Consider the following 20,416-nt stretch of genomic DNA (forward strand, 5'->3'; position numbering starts at 1 on the left):
ACATAAATTCTTCCCACATTGACCTATAGATTCCATGCAACTCCAACAGAAATCCCAACTTTTTAATAGAAAATGACAAGCCGGCTTTAAAATTCATATTGAAAGAGAAGAGCCCAAACAACTTTGAAAGAACAAAATTGGAGGCCAAACACTACCCGCTTTCAAGACTCATTATAGTTAGAGTAATTAAGACAACGTCGTGTTCTTATAGTTAGACAAATAGATTGGGGAACAGAAATATTAAGTGTTAGATCCACATATAAGGACAACTGATTTTTGACACAGGTGCAAAGGCTATTCCGTGGAAAAAATACAGCTCTTTCAACAAATAGTGGTAGATATCCATATGATAAAAAGTTACCTAAGATCCACACTTCGCATCATTTCCAAAAATTAGCTCAAAATGAATCATAGACCTAGACATAAAACCTTCATTCTAAAACTTCTAGAAGCAGACAGATAATCGTTGTGGCCTTGGCTTTGGCGGAGTTCTGAGCCGGAAAGCCCGGGCCGTACACTCCCTCATAGCCAAAGCACAGCCCGGCACTCCTCCCCACTACCGAGCGGCGGCTCCGCCCAGTCCCGCCCGGGACCCTACTCGCCCCTCCCAGCCAGCCCTGCCCCGCCCCTCTCGTCCCGCGGCGGCTGGTGGGGCGCGCGCCCGCCCGCTTCTCCACCCGGAAGAGCCACCTGAGCCGCCAAGTTGAGGCAGTGCACGTCCCGGCGCCCCTCGGGAGCGCGGGGCCGGCAGAGCCGCCCGCGTGGCGCCTATCTCGTCCGGGCGCAAGGTGGGCGCGCTGGAGCCTGCGCGCCGCCGCGGCCGACGGCGCCCCGCGCGGCCCCACGCGCGCGCCCCGCCCCGCCCCCACCCGGGCCTCCTCCCGCCTCTTTGGACCCCGCCGATCGGCTTGAACTCTCCGCGCCCCTCGGCCTCGGGAGCACTGCGCCCTCGGTGACTTCTTACACCGCGTATCCGCCAGTAAGTGACAGCCGCTGCCTTGTTGCACCATTATTATTTTTCCCATAGTGCGTCCCAAGTCTCGCCCACACCCTGGTTAGTTCCAAAACTATTCAACTCTGGGACCAGGCCGGCGATGGAGCTGCCCGCAGCCGAGCCTGGGAAGTGTCAGAGACCTGCCGAATTCTTGTAGGGTACGGGCTACGTCCAGAGACGGAAGTGTGGAAAGCAGTTCTCTGGGCACAAATCGCCTCCACGTTTGCCGAGCGCCCGCGGCGAGCCAGGCATGAAGGAGGCGCCGACCTGAAGCGGGCGGGCGGGGAAGGGGCGGTGCCAGCGGGGAGGGTCTTGGGACGCGGAGGGGCGTGGCTCCCGGAGGGGCGGTGCGGCGGGGGGCGGGCTGACGCCTGGGAGCCAGCTAGATTGCCGCTGATGCATTCTCCCGGATTTTTCTTGTTGGCAGTTTACTCAAGAGGATAAGGTAGCACAACTTGTCTTTATTGATTTTGTCTTCAAATGTTCCATAAGGAAAAGGAAACGGAACTTGAAAGTTGTAAAACACTGCCGCCAGTCAATCTGGGTGAGCATGTTTCTAGCGTTTGCAAACTGCTAAGAAATATTTGATTAGTCAGTTGTGTCCAGGTATTGAAAGTGAGTGCTATTTTTTTTAGTGATGCTATTTCAGAAAGACTAGGCGAAATTTAATCTGATCTTAATCTGAACCATGAATTCTGCGGCTGTCTCCTTCCTGCCTTATGTGGAACTGCCTTTTAAATTGCTAAATTTGTGGCTCCAAATTTAATATGCATTTATAGAATCTTAGAGATTATTTTATAGCCACTCTTGGGATTCCAGATTTTTTTTTTTTTTTTTTAGCAACGGCCACATCGTGAATATATTGTATGATTAGCTGTTCCTTCCCAAGTGCTTTTTCTGCTTTATGCTTAGGTGAATTTATATTACCTAACCCAAACTAAATACTTACCAATATAGTGGCCTACACGTCTCTTAATCTCACATTGGCATCCTCTAGGTGTCAGGATTCTTGACCTAACTGTGGTATACCATGCCCCTCCCCACACACCTTCTAGTAGAAGGCAAATATTGCTAATAGCACGTGTAATACATATTTAGGATGCTAAACTGTGAATGTCATGTGAATGTCAAAATCTTCTTTAATCTTTCTGTTTCTAAAGCCTAGTACAATAAACGTTGGTTGAACGAAATTAGTCAGAGGACACTTATCCTTTGACTAATAAGAATTTCTTAAATGATCAGTTTGGACAGTTTATTTGTAACTGTCCATTGTCACATCTGGGATTATCACTGCATTTAAATTTAATCCTTCTCTTCTTTGTGCTCCTATTTGTATTGCATTTTTGCCACTGTTAGAGCACCGTTTCATTTGATCTGTACCTTGGTTCTTTGAGGGCACAGAGGACCTTTTATTATGCTTTTTTCATTTCCCAGAATAGTGCCTTGTACATGGTAGATATCTACGTGTATACATGAAAATAGAATGGGGGTAGGCCCTTTTAATCTGTAGGTACAAATTTAAAAATATGTACATATAGCCAGGAATTTAATATACTGTATTTACTTTCAATCATAGTGATTTATTAGAGACCAATTTCCTTTCCTCAGTTTAATGATCTAGTTTTTTTAGACTCTTGACAGCTGTTTTTGCTGAAGCTAATAGTTTTCCTAGGTTAGAAAAAGAAAATAGGAACAAGTTCACCTCCAAATGTAAATTTCTAAAGCCAATTTGTTAACTATTTAAGTCAGAATTGCCGACCAATCTGAATAGTAGTGTGTGTTCTGTTTAAGTAGCAGAATACAAATGAATGTGCGCGTGCGTGCGTGTATGTAACTAGGTTGTGGGGAGACAGAGAGAAAGATACGTTTTTTATGTGACTAAAATGTAGAACCAGGATGCTTGCAAAGAACTCTACTAGGAGTAACTTAAACCAAAAGACTGGCATTTAAGATTTTATACTTGAGAGCAAACGCATATATGGAATCTGATTAAAGAAAAGGCAAAGGACTTTTACATGACGTATTATAGGGTTAAGAGGAGGAAGTTTGGGGAAAAGATATGGGCAAGGCATTAGACCATTTTGGATTTCGGTTATCAGCACCAACATAATTCTTTGACTTAAAATTAACTTCACTCACTGAAAAAAATAAGTTTGATAAGTGACTGTGACTCTGTCAGATCTAATTAAGATTTGAATTCAGATAGTATTTTGAGATTAGAGTGTGGCCCAAAGTCAGAATGATTTATAACCAATCTTTTTGTAAACTAGTGTATAAGTCTAGAAAATCAAAGGTATAATACAGTCCTTTGTCTTTCTTTTGTTACCTAGATCCAAGATGAATAGCGATCAAGTTACACTGGTTGGTCAAGTGTTTGAGTCTTATGTTTCGGAATACCATAAGAACGATATTCTTCTCATCTTGAAGGAAAGAGATGAAGATGCTCATTACCCAGTTGTGGTGAATGCCATGACCCTTTTTGAGACCAACATGGAAATCGGGGAATATTTCAACGTGTTCCCTAATGAAGTGCTAACTATTTTTGATAGTGCACTTCAAAGATCAGCCTTGACAATTCTCCAGTCCCTTTCTCAGCTTGAAGGTGTCTCCATGAAGCAGAATCTTCACGCCAGGATATCAGGTGAATCACTTAAGGATTTTACTGCCATGTTATTGTTTAGAAAGATTTTGAGAAATCCCAACATATATTGAATTTAAGCACTAAGAATTAATTGACATTTATACTTTAAAATATATCCATTATGTAGTTGATGGTCACTTTTGGAAAAGAATCATGATTTTATACTGTTTTCTCTGGACATTTGGGAGGCTGGGGTACTAGTCATGCCAACTGAGAGGAGGGAGAATGTGTGGAGGCAGTATATTTGTGTGCATATATACATATATGTATGTGTGTACAAAACTAGTTCAGCTTTCTGAGCTTTTATGACTCCTGACAATGAAAGAATTGATAATTCAAAGAATTAGCAAAGTGGTAGATGCTACCTAGTGATCTTCAAAACTATTTTAGGAAATGCATTATTTTTATATATCAAGTTTAACATTGTGCTGGCCACCTATTAGGCACTCAATAACTTTTTTTGAATGAACGACAGATAAAGCCTCTTAACTTTAAAGAAATCACAGTGGAGCAATCAGCAACTTGTGGTGTCAAAGCTGTGTCTTTGAATTCCTGCACTCTTTGATTAAGTTGGAGAACACATGTACCATTTTGTTTAAAAATAACTATTTACTTTATAGTACATTTTAGAAAGGTGGGGATTTATAATCAGCAAAAATGATTACTGTGATTCCAAAAAAGGTTAGGAGTCACTATAGAATTTCTTGGAGATAAATTAAGATTCAAAAAACTTCCAGACATTTGATTTAAGTGAAAAATTAGTATCTGAGTGAAAAAATAGTATCTGCGATTGCACTTACTGGAATAAAATTATGAAGATTATTAATATTCATGCATCAGACACTAGGTAATCTCTTGCTAGGATCAAGAAGAAATGTCCTCTTCTGATAATGTTGCAGAAGGATTATTAAAAGAGGCTTTAGTTAATGTTATTGAAATGGTATTTAGCAAATGGTTTTAGGCTGTCCTTACATTTAGAAACTTTTCCATGCTCAGTTTAAATACTAAAGTTCTGTCTGCCTGAGTGACTCTATTGGTTTCAGGTGAACTTAGCCTAGTTCTTCATTATTCTCTGAGAAAGTGAGTTGCAAATTATGTCACTACCATAGTAACATTCATTCTACAAGCATATCCCGTGTAGGCATTTGCTAGACACTTGGGAAACCAAAACGAATATGGTATAGTCCCTCATCTAAAGGAGTTCAAGGCTGTAGGGGAGACAGCTATATATTCAAATATTTCCATATCGTGTATGTATGCCCACAGGTACATGCATATGTACATATTAAACATAATTGTAAAGGAGCTTACTGGCAGCTTTTACTTATGTGATGCATGCATCACTCAAGGTACGTGTGAGATATATTAGCTCACTGGGCAGGGAGTGAATTGTCCTAGGGGTTTCACCCAAAGAGTCAAGACTAGATGGTGAGATTAGGGAGGGATGCAGGTGTCCCAGGCAGTGAACCAGGGATGGGAAAAGTCTGGTTTTAGGTATATTGCACCTCCATCTTGGACTCCAGACAAGTGAATTAGTAAAACCCAGGATGCCTCTGTGGTTCAGTCTCCCTAGGAACATTGCATTGCTCTTTGTCTTCTGGGATTTTTATTGGTCGAAAGTTTACTTGCTATTCCCAGTGGTTTTGATGAAAGGTATTCAAATACGCAGTTAGCATCAAAGTATTGAATAAATGAGGAAGAAAAAAATAGCCTTCACGTGTTATTTAAAGTAGTGTTTCTCAAACATTAATGGGCATCAGAATCACCTGTAGGGCTTATTAAAGCGCCGATTGCTGGGCCCCACCCCCAGAGTTTCTCACTGAAGAGGTCTGGCCTGGGGTCCAAGAATTTGCCCTTCTCAAAGCTCTGAGGCTGATGCCGATTTCTAGGGACTGCACGCTGGAAACCATGGACCTGAAGTAATTGATCTGGACATATCTCTAGCACAGATGTGGACATGTCTCTGTTTTAAATAAAAATTTATTTACTTATTTTGATCCGTGAATGAGTCAGAGAATGACAAAGGTTTTTGTTGTTTAGCACTAATGGTGGCTTAGTGCCTGATGTACCCTGCTTCACTGGGATAGTTGAAGAACACACTTAGTAGCATACAGTAAGACAGAAAGATTAAAATGAATTGACATTTCTATCAAAACACTGTCCCTTACCCTTTTTTAGTTCTAAGGTTTTGATTTTCATGGTCAGTTTTGCTTAACATTATGTTACTTTTATCTCTGTCTTTATATTATAAATTTACTTTAAAACTTGTGATATGAAAGTAAAGACTCTGAAGATCCAAAAATGTACTCACCTCTGCTACCCTTTTCTTAATATAGTTACTTTATTATACAAAATAAACCACTTAATGGTAATGATATCATGTTTTAGACTAATTTGCTTGATTCTAAAAAAAAAAAAAATGTTTATCCTAACAGGTACCATATACATGATTCCATTCAGTAAGATAAGAACATTAAGGATGGCATATTGCCCCATATTATAAAAGTATAGAAGATAATGAAAAGCTAATCTTAGAAAAATTGGTTGTAAATGTTTACATAGTTTTTTCTTTAGAGGTGCTGTAATTGGGTTTAGACACAGGCCCCTTGTTGGAGGTGGGCGGCAGGGAATTCACTCTTGCTGGCCACACTTCAGGAGGGACACAGAGAAGGTTGGTGAGCATATGAGGGACACTTGTGGCTGAGCCTGACGCCCTCCGCCTCTCACCTGCCTTCTTCCTGAGTGTGTAATATCTCTCCAGCACATCTCCTTATGCTGATTGAAATAAAATCAGTATTGCATAGACTTGTCATGACCCAGCATGCACAGGCCTAAGTTATCATGTGCAAGGAAAGGAAGGTGTCTCTGGACCTAAGGAGTATCTTCTTTTGCACTCTTCCTGGCAGAAGTTTCCTCCAGATATAAGAAGCATCTTTTATGCAATGATGCATTCATTTGACCATTTTGCTTAGCTGTTCCATTTGTGTCTGTGTGAGGGTGCTAGCCTGGACTTAGGGAAGTTTTCTTGCAAAAGGGTAAACATGAGTGTACTCTTCCTGGCTGAGTGAACTGGGGAGAGTTCTCCAGACAAAGTAGCATGCCTAAGGAAAGCTACAGAGGTACCACGAAATGCACAGAAAAATTCATGCACTTTGTCTGGACTAGGAGATCGGAGGCCAGATGTGATAAAGGGAAGGCTAGAGAGAGAGGGAAAGCCCATTTCCCCTTCTCTTATTCTCTAATTTTCTCCTTATCTAAAAGTACTTAATAAAGCACTGGGCTGGGCACAGAGGAGCATGGAAAGGATCTCAAGAAGTGACGCTACCCTCCAAATACAAAACAGTTAGGGAGCAGGCGCAAAGCAATACGTGACTAAGGTCCTAAATGACTGGTTCAGGCAGTAAGTGATTATGAACGTCCCTATCATGTTGTCATAGCATTTGGGGCAGGTCGTGTAGGATGTGATCTAAACAGGAGCTGAGTAGGCAATAAGAGACGTTAGGGCATTACTATTAAATGAAAGGAGGGGAGGGAGGTTTAGCGACTGTTCCCACAATGTAAGCCCCTTTTTCTATTCTTAGAGGTATTGATATGCAAGTCGATAGAACTATGGGACTGAGGATTTAAATAAGAGGTTCTTCAGGGTTATTATGTTGAGAAAGTTACAGATCCTCTCCAGAAAATGCAGGTGTATATATATTTAAATGTCTGCCTGAATTTCAAGAGGTTCAGGGCTTTCCTAAAGCCCAGCCATGGCCTCTACTCAAGAATCTGGATTTAGATGAGACATGCATCCTGGTAAGTTACCATCTTAGGGAGATGGGTAAGCCAGGTGCTAGAAGTCAGTCACCACTCATACCAGCACCCCCGGGGGAAGCATGGAGCCTATGGGGGTGTGGTGGGCGGTGGCCAGGATGACCAGGAATCCTTTCTGTCTCCCTTTCAGGAGAGAGGCCCCTCTTTCAACTCTGTGTCCCCTCTACCCTCCATCTACTCTCCTTTCATAACAGTGTTTTGACAGAGTTCATGCCTTCTTTAGCATAACCTTCTCCCATTCACCCTTTCACCTCCACCACACTGAACGCACCCACCCCCACCTTCCCAGTGGCTGCCTCATGGCCAGACTGAGGGACGAGTGTCGGGATTTCTCTTCCTTTATTTCCCTGCTGGATTTGATACTGTTGCTTCCTCCCCCCTTATGAAACTCCAGCCTTGGCTCCACTGACAGCACTGTCTTGCCCTTTCCTCCCTCTCTAGCTGTGGCTTTTCTCCCTGCTCTGGGAGCCTCTTCCTTTACTGGTCCTGTAGGTGTGAGGTCCTCAGGGTGCAGATGTGGCCATCTGCTCCTGAATCCTGCGTTCTCTTCCTGATGGGGTGGCCTCCATGCTGAACCTAGGCTTCAGCTGCCACTTATAGAGCAACAAGCGCCAACTTGATTGATTGATTGCTTGATTGCCAGAATCTGTCTCTTAAGCTCTGTATTCAGAGATCCTCTTGTCCGTCAGATGTTTCAAACTAGAGATATCTTCTTGCAAACTCAGTGTATCAAAAAGGGTAGTCATGATTTCTCTCCCCTCTCTGTGCCCCCCTCCATCTGAAAATCGTATTTCCTTATTTATTCTTTCAATAGATGTTTACTGATTGACTACCATGTGCCTTACAGAATTCCCTGACTTGGTTAATGGAAACCAGAGAACTAGGAGTCGCTCTAAATTTCACCCTCTTCCTTATACCTTATCTCTAATTGGTTTCAAAGCTCATGTAGTATCTTTAATATCTATTCCTCCCTTCTTCCTTGCCTTCCTTTCATCTATCTTTCTTTCGAGTTTTTTCTTTTTTAATGCTTACTATTTATAAAGCGATGATAATATAGTAGTGAATAAAATTTACCTCTGCCCTGCCCCCATGGAGTTTATATTCTAGAGTGGAAACATAATAATTATGTATCCTTTTTATTTAAATTGTGGTAAGTGGTATGAAGGAGAAGAACATTGTGTTAAGGCACATAAAAGAGGGAATTTAACCTGAAATGGGTTAAAGAAAGATTTCATTAAGAAAATTATGTTTAAGCCATCCTTTTAAGGGGGAAAATGATAAGATTACATATAAGAACTGTTTAAATGGTGCTTGCTATGTGCAAGTTACTTTTCCAAGAAACTTTATATGAATTCTTTTAATCTTCTTGTGATCCTATGAGGTAGGTTTTGTTGTTATTGCCGTATTACAGGTGGGAAATCTGAGAGGTTATAATTTGGCCAAGGTCACACAGCTAGTGCGTGATAGAGCTGTGACTCAACTCACTCATTCAGGCTCCACAGTATGTATTCTGAACGCTTATGTTGCTTCTTAGTGTGGGTATTTTTGAGGGACAGAGTAGGGAGGAGAGTGTCAGGCAAAGGGGACACTGTATGAGAGCATTTGAGTGCCCAGAGGGCTTGGTGTGAGAAGAAGCCCGTCACAAAACGTCCTGTGGTCCAATCCCACATTTGGTTCCTTATTCTTAGATCTGGGAGCAGCATGGAAGGGTTTAAGTGGAGGAGATTAAAAGTTAGGCCTTTGTTATTTCTTGCCTGGATTACTATAGAAGCACCAGGGAATATGGTGTTTCACTCTTCCACTTGAAGATGCTCTTCAGAGTAAGACACAGAATCAATTTAATAGTAGCTTTTTAGGAAAAAACTACAATAAAATTATACATAGCTTCATTTTTAAACTGAAGTTTGTTTTTAGGACAAAAATAGCAAGCATCTAACTAAATGATTATGTTAAGACCTCATTCGTTATATGTATGACTTCATCATATTGAACATCCAGAGTCTGCTGAATTACACTGGGCAGTCTGTGGTTTCACTGGGCATTCTGCTCTGTGCATGGCATCGGAGGAACATAGCACTCTCCCTAACCCACTTCTTGTGATCTTAGTTTTTCTTAAGTTTTAATATATTGACAGTAGAATTTAAACCGAACAATCAATTTGCATCTGAAGCAGAGCTAGGAATGAGAGTAGTAGAAATGGGATGAAAAGTGTTATTTCTTTAGGAGCCAAGAAAGAGAGAATGGATGTTTCAAACATCTAAGTGTTTTCAAAAATATAATTGTTGTTAAGTTCTCTAACCCATCACTTTTTTTTCCTATTCTCCTCCTCACTTTGCTCATCTTTCTCAGAAGTAATTTTGATAGATTTTGTTTATACTTTAAGAAGCAAATTGGGTTAATAATCCTGTTTCCCACTTGAGTATCCTTTTACATACTTACAATAGAGAACACTTAGTGATTCTTTGAAAACTTAAAAAGTAAAATTATTATAAAAAGTATATTCAACCCAGCAATCCTACTCCTAGGTGTATGCCCAAGATAATTGAAAACAGGTATTCAAACAAAAACTTGCACATAAATGTTTGTAGTAACATTATTCATAATAGGAGAAAAATGTAAACAACCCAAATGTCCATCAGCCGATGAATGTATAAACAAAATGTGGTATATCCATACAGTGGAATATTTAGCCATAAAAAGGAACGAAGAACTGATACATGTTACAATATGGGTGAATCTTGGAAATGTATGCTAAGTGAAAGAAGCCAGACACAAAAGGGTGCATATTTTATGATTCCATTTACATGAAATGTCCAGAATAGATAAATCCTTAGAGACATAAAGTAACTTAGTGGTTGCCAGAGGCGCAGGGGAGGGGGTATAGAGACTGTCTGCTACTGCGAACAGGGTTTCTTTTCTTTTTTTTTTTTTTTTCTTCTTTGCGGTACGCGGGCCTCTCACTGCTGTGGCCTCTCCCGTTGCGGAGCACAGGCTCCGGACGCGCAGGCTCAGCAGCCATGGCTCACGGGCCCAGCCGCTCCGCGGCATGCGTGATCCTCCTGGACCGGGGCACGAACCTATGTCCCCTGCATCGGCAGGCGGACTCTCAACCACTGCGCCACCAGGGAAGCCCTAGACCTGTTCTTAATGAAAAGCTTTTGGTTGTTAGTTTGGCTTTTACTTGGTTGTAACTAGAAATACTGGTGTGTTCTCAACATTTAGCTACATGCAGCTGAATTAACAGACGCCTGAGATGAGCACTGAGAAATGAATACAGTGGGTATTTTAATGGCTAAAACCTGCTTTATTCCTGCCCCAACCTCTCTGTCTATTCCTGCATGTATGATGTAGCACTGGTGAGCCCCAGGGTGTTTTAATGAAGCGTTCCCTAGGAATTTGGAAATAGGAAAATAAGTTTGTTTTCTGATAGTTAAACTGTAAAGTTGACACAGAACAGAGCAGAGATACACAAAATCATCGTAAGCAAAAGTATGGCTCCCTTACTGGCAAAGTGTGATACAATCCAAGTTCAGATAAATAAAGAGTATTTCCATTAGAAAGCAGGCAAGTCAGCCTTGGAAGCATAGAAAAAAGAGTCATAGTGGCAAATGTTGCAGTGCCCACCCTGTTTATACAGTATAGGATATATGGAGAGAGAGTCTCAGCCAGCAGCAGAGAAAATTCAGGTCTGTCTGTAGACGTCTAAGCTGTATCACCAGATTAATGTAGGCTGGCGCCTTAAGCATTCAGTTCATCTAACCAGTCTGCTGCTTTTTTTTTTTCCTTAAATTCCTTGCATCCCAAACTGCCTTCTGATGACAGTGATGATGACAGTGATGATAATGATTTGGCTTTCAGAATAGATCTATAAACAGGGAGAAAATGTTCTGACCATAGAAACTTAAAGTGTAATCATGCCTATTATGGTTATTTCTTATGAGCTTGGCAAATCCAATAGATCTGTCTTCAGTGTTCATACTTACCAGGTTTCAGAGCTAAGTTCAAGGACAAGACCAGAGACCACGGGACATGAACCAGTGTAACAAATGCTCCCTTGATAAACCTGTTAGGAGGCAGCCTTTGACCATCACAGACAGCATCTCTCTACTCCAGTGGTGCCTTGTAGCCAAATACGAGAAAGAGGGCATTTCCACATAAGAATTTTCTTTGGCATTTTGCACCTTTTAAGTTGCCTGTTTATTAATGGTGAAAAACACAAGGTTTTTAAAGGATGAAGTGGTGCTGTAGGTAAACCTCTAGGTAATTCAAGACTTGAAAACACTATCCGATTTATGTATTAATAAATCCTGAACCTAACTAGAAAAAGCACTAGCCTTTGTTCATTCCACTACCATCTCTTTATCATTCAGCTTTGATTTTATGTGTGGCATGTGGCAGTATATTCTTCATTGAATGAGGTTAAAATTATATACTGCGTTTACATCCTACTGAGATAGCCCTCTTAAGAGAATCAATTCTTTTTTTAATCCAGGTTATTATCAATATATCATCTAGATACATACTTTTAAAGAGAGTCCTTTGATAATTGTTATTTGAAATAATTCTTTTATATTTTCTTGAGTTGACCTTTTTTCTTAAGTAAAACACAGAGATTTCTTTTTCCTGAAATTATACTTTCTCCCTCAGGAAATATGAGAAAAATGTATTGCATGGAGTCACATCCCAAGTAGAAGTTCATGTGTTTTTGTTTTGTTTCTCCATCAGGATTGCCTGTTTGTCCTGAGCTGGTGAGGGAGCACATCCCTAGAACCAAGGATGTGGGACACTTTTTATCTGTCACTGGGACAGTGATTCGAACGAGTCTGGTGAAGATCCTGGAGTTTGAGCGGGATTACATGTGCAACAAATGCAAGCATGTATTTGTGGTCAGGGCCGACTTTGAGCAGTATTACACCTTCTGTCGGCCATCCTCATGTCCCAGCTTGGAGAGCTGTGATTCTGCAAAATTCACTTGCCTCTCAGACTTGTCTTCATCTCCAACTAGGTGTAGAGATTATCAGGAAATCAAAATTCAGGAACAGGTAAGTGGTCAAATAAATGAGAAAAATAACAAATTAGAAGAAGTGTTTTTCATCTGTGGGCAAATTGCCAGGACTAGGGAACACATTTGTAATCTGTTACTAAGAAATAATCAGAGGCACCGAGTGATTTGTCTTATGACTAGATGCAGGAAAGAACTGCCTCTCTTTTCTAGTTAAGTAAATGTTACTGTGTTTAGTAGTTGGAGCATGTGTTTATTTTGCCCATCCACAAGGTAGATTATATTTTGAGATATTTTCCATATGGATGTTTTTATTTTATTGTAGTTTTAGTGAATTCTTAAACTGATAGTAGGCACAAGTTTCAAGAAAATTCCATAAATCCCCATCGTAATTAAATTGTGTGATAATACCAGAGAAATAGAAACAGTAATTGCAAGAACTGCTAGGCTTCTGAATACTTAGTATGTATCTGAGCATACTCAGTGTCTGCTTTCTTTTCCCTGCTAGGTTCAAAGGCTATCTGTTGGAAGTATCCCACGAACAATGAAGGTTATCCTGGAAGATGACTTAGTAGACAGTTGCAAATCTGGTGAGAATGTTAGCTTATATAGTAGGTCCTAAAGTATTGACTAGGAAAAGCCACTTTTTATTTTCCCAAGATCACTGGCAAGTGAGTGTGGGGAACTTGAGAACAGAGACTGGCATGAGGAGGTAGGTAATAGCAGGAAAGAAACTGGGCTGGAGTTCAGCGATCTAGTCTAGCTGCTTGTTTTACAGATGAAGCACCTGATTTGCCCATGAGAGCTTATCCTTTGTGTTTCCTCCTCTTATTCCAAACAGCTTAAAAACTGTTGCTTTTACTGTTTGCCTAGCAATTTCCACTGGCTGTTTAACATTTAATTTAAATTGAAGGTGGGTCAGAAAATGCAAATGATTGTTGTCAACGATTGCCTTTCAACTAACTTCAACATTTCCTGCTTTAAGTATTTCCCACCCTCACTAAGAACCCCTTAATCTCTATTAAAAAAAAAAAAAACTAGCACCAATGTGTCCCCTGGGCAGTAACAGGTATGTCTGACCTCTTATTTCATATCCCAGTGCTCCCCTACTGGACAAGTCGAAAATGCTTTATGTCTCTAAATTCCATCATTTCCTTTTCTTAACCCTAAGCTTCTCCAAATGCCTCATTTTTACTGAGCTGCCATTTCATTAAAATGATGAGGCAAAGGCTCTATGGAAACAGAGTTCAGTATCTAGAGTCAAGAATAATTCCTTGTCAAAATATTCTCCCCTTCCACCAAGAATCACCAACCCATAGTTTGAAATTTATGTCAAATATATTAACAGTTCATACTTGTCTAAACAGTATTCTAAGTAAATAACAGCTTCGATCATGGTTTGCCTGCTAAATGGACAAGGCTGTGTCAAAGTACCTTGTTCATATAAGACTCTAGATTTTAACCAGAATCTGTAATGTCTGGATCAGCAAAGCAGTGCTTGTATGAGCTTAGCCAGAACATGAAAATGTCCTTTGAAAGAGATTAAGATGTTTTCATGCAGTTCATCTAAACTAAATTCTTTCTGCACTTAAAAAAAAAAAAATCTGGGCTTCCCTGGTGGCGCAGTGGTTGAGAGTCCACCTGCCGATGCAGGGGACACGGGTTCGTGCCCTGGTCCGGGAAGATCCCACATGCCGTGGAGCGGCTGGGCCCGTGAGCCATGGCTGCTGAGCCTGCGTGTCTGGAGCCTGTGCTCCGCAACAGAAGAGGCCACAACAGTGAGAGGCCCGTGTACCGCAAAAAAGAAAAAAAAAAAAAAAATCTTAAGCTATTTTTCTTTCACATGTCACTAATAGAGAATGGATGGAAGCAGTCTGTCATCAGCTGTCTTTCATTTATCCATTGCTACAAACCTCTGTGAGAATCAGAAGACATAAATGGCATAATCCTTGCCCTTCAGGAATTTACAGTCTAGTTAGGAACCCCAGTCTGACGTTGCAGAGTAATAAAGTTGGAGGTTGTGTACTGATAACTGTTAAGTGCTGCAAGAGATCAAAGACGGGTCTGACCAGGGTGGCTGCAGTGGTAAATATGCTGCAGAAGATAGAGGGGACAAAGAGATTGGATTGTAAAAGTAAGAATTTTAGCTTTCTGAAAATAACATTTTTTCCAGTAACATTTACTATGGAAAAACATGCAAGTTTCAAATTAGTATCTATTGCCTTGGACTATCATGTATACCTCACAATTGTTCTGATGATCATATGAATCTTTCTCTCAAATATCTGAATAAATGAACACATGTATATATTAAAGGGTGTTTAATGGTATTAGTTGCTTTACAAATGTAAAGTAGGTTTACTATAATAATAGCTAATATTTATTGAGCATGTATTCTAGATATTGCATGAAGTACTTTATATATATTATCTGACCCAATTCTCACTATAGTTCTGTGATGTAAGTATAATTATTCCCATTTTGTAGGTCAAGAAATAAGCTCAGTTTATTAGGTAGCTTGCCACACAGCCAGTGAGTGGTGGAGCTGGGATTTGAATCCACATCTGATGAGTCAGTGCTCTTGTCCATTCTTGAGCACTTCACATTTTCCACATTACTGCTGCTTAGTAAAGTCAGGTTATTACTAGTGGGTGCAATACCTGAAAGTTAAATTTCTCATTTGACTTAATGTAGAAACAACCTATATATAACCCATTAAAATGACCGTAGTAGAGAATTCTTTGAAGTGCTCATATAAAGTTGCCCTGGCCATTTTCATCTAAAAAATTGGGGGCAGACAATATAGTAAGTGATCACTATTCCCGATTGGATTTGAAAACCATCCAGCAGTGGTTGAGGAAGTATCTTGAAAATGTGTGAAGATTTAATGTGTTCATCACCATTTACTGTGAAGTTGCCTTTGGCTAGAAATATGCCTTCTATTTGGTGAATTGCTACCACCAGTTCCATGCATTTAGCATTCACAGAACACTTTTCTTCAGGAAATCAAAAGCCATGCAGATTACACATTATACATTGACATTTAGAGAGTGAAAGGCATTTTGTATCAGCAGATATCATATATTTGACATAGGCTTGGAAATGAAGACTTGCCTGTTAGTTCAGAGTGTAAATACTAGGATTGGATTTAAGGTATGTCCAACATCTTATGTTCAACAAGATTGAAATCTGGGGGACTAGGATTATCTTTCCTTTTTTGCCCACTTTTCTCCAGTACCAAAATATCGAATGCCAAGCACTCACCTATACTCGTTAATTGAATTGTATGTAATAATAAAAACAGTTGTCATTGTGCCTGTAAGTTACCCAAGGCCTCTTAGGAAAATCTGTAAAAGTTTAATATTCTACCCATCAATTAGGAATGGGAGAGTTTCCTTAGATGGGAAGGAACCAGCCAAGAAAGAACAAGCAGAGTTGTATCTTCTGCTTTCATAGCTTATGGAAAGGAGCTTTGAAGTAGAACAAGTATTCATTCATTTCTTAGTGCACTCATTCTTTTGTTAATTAAAAAAAAAAGGCAGCGAGTGAATGTTAACAAATGCAGTTAAGTAAAAATGAAATATACAAGAAACTAAAACTAGTATAGTATCCATTATCTCGAGATTATCTCCTTTCCTGACACCAAATTGATTATGCAATTGACCCTTGAACAACATGGGTTTGAACTTTGTGGGTCCGCTTATACACGGATTTTTTTCAATAGTAAATACTACAGTACTACACGATCCATGGTTGCTTGAATCTGCAGATGCGGAACCTCAGATTCAGAGGGCTGACTGTGGACTTGAGCATCCGTGGATTTTGGCATCTGAGGTGGGTTCTGGAACCAATCCCCTGCAGATACTGAGGGCAGACTGCACTTTAACCTTTTGGCTGCAATTCCTACCTCCAATTCTCCTTAAGTGAGAACTATATGGTTAGAGATTCTGAGAGGATGAACATTTCACCCAATATAATCATGATGAATAAATCATCCAGTAAACTATTTTCCCAGGGAAAGTTTAGAATTTGGTGTGATTATCATGTGGCAGATTAAGAAAAATTAAAATGCTGGCTTTAGCTTCTAGCCGTGCAAATACAAGTGCCTGTTTAAAAAAAAAAAATCGGGACTCTGTGGTGTTCTTTTGCCCCAAATGGTTTCTGGAAGAATGTGTACTACTCTAAACCATGGTGGGGTAGTGGTTTATTTCTTGGTTCTGGTCCTTTGTCGAGTTTGTGCCCAAGCAGGCAGGATGCTACTGCTGGACTCACTCGGTGCTTTGTCCCAGGTGATGACCTCACTATTTATGGGGTTGTAATGCAACGGTGGAAGCCCTTTCGGCAAGATGTGCGCTGTGAAGTGGAGATAGTCCTGAAAGCCAATTACGTCCAAGTAAATAATGAGCAGTCTGCAGGGATCAACATGGATGAGGAGGTCCGAAAAGAATTTGAAGATTTTTGGGAATACTATAAGAGCGATCCTTTTGCAGGTTTGTGTTAAGGGTATAGAGCTGATAATTATTAACGGCATTTTATTCATTCGTTAAATATAATGTTTGTGATTTACATGCTATGTATCAGTGAGTGTGTTCAAAGGGAGTAGCATTAGTCAGTACCTCTAGCTGTAGTCTCCCTTTGCAGCCCTTTTCTGGTATAATCTTTTCTATTTAGAGATCTTACTGGAAATTCCAAGAGATTTTCCATTTCAACTATTATTTTAACATCTCTTATATTGCCAAAATAGTTTCAGAGCTTTCTACCTTCTTTACCAATTAAATACATACATAGTTCTGCCTTAAATAGGCAAAACTCATCCTATTATGAAACTTCATCCTATTAAAACCATGTCTTTTCTGATGTATCTGATACAGTTAAGACAGCTTCACACAGTTTTAGCTGAAGATTTAAAAATATGAAGTAGGAAAGAGATGCAAAAAATAATCTTTGTCATCACAGCAAAAAATTTTGACTGACACTAAGATGTCATTACACAGATTAAAACATTATAGCCATTGGGTTTGTAGAGTATTTTTTATTTTAAAATCCCAAATGTATAAAACACCAATTAAATCTTCAAATGTCTATTTTCATTCTTCCTTGGAGGTATCTTCTGAGAAAAATAAACGGAAGCCAGTAAAAGACTATTTCTGATAAACCTCACCTCAAATCTAATACACAGTGATTACTTTATTCTTAAATCACATGCTGAACTGGACAGATACTATTTCACAAAAAAAGACTTTCAGGGACTTTCCTGGTGGTCCAGCGGTTAAGACTCCATGCTTCCAATGCAGGGGACGTGGGTTCGACCCCTGGTCGGGGAACTAAGATCCCACATGCTGCGTGGCTCAATGAAATAAAAATTAATTAATTAATTAACTTAAGAAAAGGCTTTCACTTGCCTAAATATAGGCAGTTTGCTTTTATTTTGTGGGATGATTTTATTTTATTTTATTTTGCTTATGTGTGTAACACAAGTATGGTAGTTACGGATTATTCTTTTATTTGATCCACACAGAAAGAAGCAAAGGTCTCTATGTTGTGGCTTTATTAAGCAAACCTTTTAAGAATCATGTATTTTTAAATAAGTTTTTTTACTTAAAATTGTTTCTTAGGCTCAAATCCTCACAAAAAATCTGTAACTCTTCCTTGGAACGTAATCATTCCTTATTAATTCCAGTGCCACAGCTACACTCCACCTAGTAACAGTGAAGGAAGGGCATCATACAGTGTTCCAACTAGGCCGTCAGAAGTTCTCTGTGCTGGTGATTAGTCTATTTTGTTTTAATTAGAAGGCCATAGCTATACATCTCATTTACTGGATGAAAAGAAGAAATTAATATTCTGTGAGAAGACAGGGAGAAAACGAGGCAACTATTTTCTTTTTAGCATGAACAGATTCTGCTTTCTTCATTTCCTAAGTACCAAGTATCAGCCCACTATATTTTACCATTTCAAAGTGTATGTGTGTGTGTTGGGGGGTGTGGGGAGGAGGGTGGAGGTGGGGAGCTGCATCCAAAAGCGTGTCTTCATTTTGCTGGTCTAAAGCCAGAGATGACTTCACTGCTCAGCTCTGGGAGGTTGGCCTGCTTCATTAAGCTCTGGTGCTGTGAGTATTGACGAGGAGCTAAAGATTTTCTTCTGATCTACACTGATCTCAGGGATCCCCTGGCCCTGATGCATAGAGGCTGGATAGAAACCCAAATATAGGGGTTGGGGTCTTCTGGGCCATCTCAACCCACTCCAGGGTGACTCATTTATCTTAAATCCTAGAAGTTCTCTTCCTTGGGGTAACTGAAGGCCATGCCACAAGAGTGGATTACATGGGCACACTATTAACATGGTCTAGAACCAGAAATTTGAGAGGGAGGGAGGGAAGGAATGGGGTAGCATTCACCCTAATGCATTCTCTTCCATGATATAGTCATGGGAGCTTCTATTGCCATGACCCAAGGAATCAAGTTTTTCAACTTTAGATGACAAATTTAGGGAATGGACCTTCCCCTTTGCTTTTCTCTGGTACCTCAGACCTGACTTCAGAGTGTATCTTTTGTGTTGACCACAGTGTGAGGAAACCTTGAGATGAGAAACAAGCACAAGTAGTACAGGTAATATAATAGTTAACAAGTAAGTAGCTCCTACTATGTGCCAGATACTATTCTGTGTGCTGTGCACCTATTAGCTCCTTAACAACCCTGCGAGATACCATCATTATCTCCATTTCACAGATAAGGAAATGGAGGTGGAGAGAGTAAGAGACCTGCCCAAGGTCAGACAGCTAGTGAACAGTAGCACTGGGCTCTGCCACCAGAGCCTGTGGGATGTGCTTCCTGTCAGCACATTAGTCACTGAATCCACCTTTACTGAAAAAGCTGGCTCTAACAGCTCCGGCTTGAGTGTCTTCCAGGCCAGTTTGCCTACTTGTTCCCTGCTTGCTGAGGCTATTCTTTCTTTCTTTGTATGTGTAATCTCCAGATTCTGGTCAGAATTTACATACCTGCTGTCGGGTCTTAACTATGTAGATCTCAGACCTTTCATCTTTTTTCTCTAGACTTTCTACCTCAGGAAAGGAGGGATTCCCTCCAGCAGTTAATGAACTTCCTTCCAGGATTTACTAATGCTTCTTTTTGGTTCCCTTTTTACTAAAATGTTTTCTTTCTTTTTCATTTCTGCCATCCCAGGTCACATCACCATAGCTTAATTGCCGCTGAGTCAATTTTGATTCGGTAGGAAAAGTAGCCTTTGTGCATAGGGACACAAATTATGGAGGAAGGCCCTTTCCTTTATCTTGACGGAAAAGCTTCTGGAACTGGAATCATCAGCTAAAGTAGTACTTCTATGATTATTTTCCTCCTCAAAAGAGCTATCATTGAAACATGAGTACAAGCTCAGAGTTAAATATAAAAGCCCTCAAACGTGCAGATTAGTTACCAGCATGTGGACATTAATTTCTGGTAACTTGAATGCAGACATACAGAGTACCATCACAGTAGTGAATTCCGTGTAAGACAGACTCCGTAGGGGCTTGTTAGAGTCTCGTAAATTCTGTGGGCCTCATTGGTTGATTGGCCAATGACAGAATGAAATACCTACTTTATTCATTGATGGCATAGGCAGATCTCAGATTTGGTGTTTGATATTTCTGAAAACAGAACCTAAAACCGTGGTAATCGCTTATGTAAAGCATTTTATCAGAAGAATCCTGAGACCTCCAGCTTGGATTGCTAGAGTTGTCGTTTATAATGATCTTCTAAATATCCTGATACGTTGATGCTTAGTCTAGATAAGACAATTTACCAAACTGCTCAGAGCAAATGCTGAATTGACTTGCAGGATGGGTTGATTTTACCTCTCTTACACCTCTGGAGAAGCTCCATGAGCTCCAAGTTACCTTTTGTATTTAAAGATTACAGGCGTCTACAATCTGTCTCATTGTTTCTGAGATGGAACACCTTCCTTTTAT

At 40.1% G+C, this 20,416-nt stretch overlaps 1 protein-coding gene across 1 annotated transcript in view; it reads left to right on the forward strand.

The window, feature by feature from the left end:
- Positions 1 to 685: 685 nt before the first annotated feature.
- MCM9 (minichromosome maintenance 9 homologous recombination repair factor) overlaps positions 686 to 20,416 on the forward strand; it is an 84,150-nt gene continuing 64,419 nt past the window's right edge. The window contains exons 1-5 of the mRNA XM_060030035.1: positions 686 to 979; positions 3,325 to 3,635; positions 12,177 to 12,493; positions 12,962 to 13,043; positions 16,743 to 16,943. Of these exons, the coding sequence (XP_059886018.1) occupies positions 3,332 to 3,635; positions 12,177 to 12,493; positions 12,962 to 13,043; positions 16,743 to 16,943 (904 nt within the window). The 5' untranslated portion in view covers positions 686 to 979; positions 3,325 to 3,331. The remainder of the gene's footprint in view (positions 980 to 3,324; positions 3,636 to 12,176; positions 12,494 to 12,961; positions 13,044 to 16,742; positions 16,944 to 20,416) is intronic.

Source organism: Delphinus delphis, chromosome 14 (assembly GCF_949987515.2).
Source record: "Delphinus delphis chromosome 14, mDelDel1.2, whole genome shotgun sequence".
NCBI lineage: Eukaryota > Metazoa > Chordata > Mammalia > Artiodactyla > Delphinidae > Delphinus > Delphinus delphis.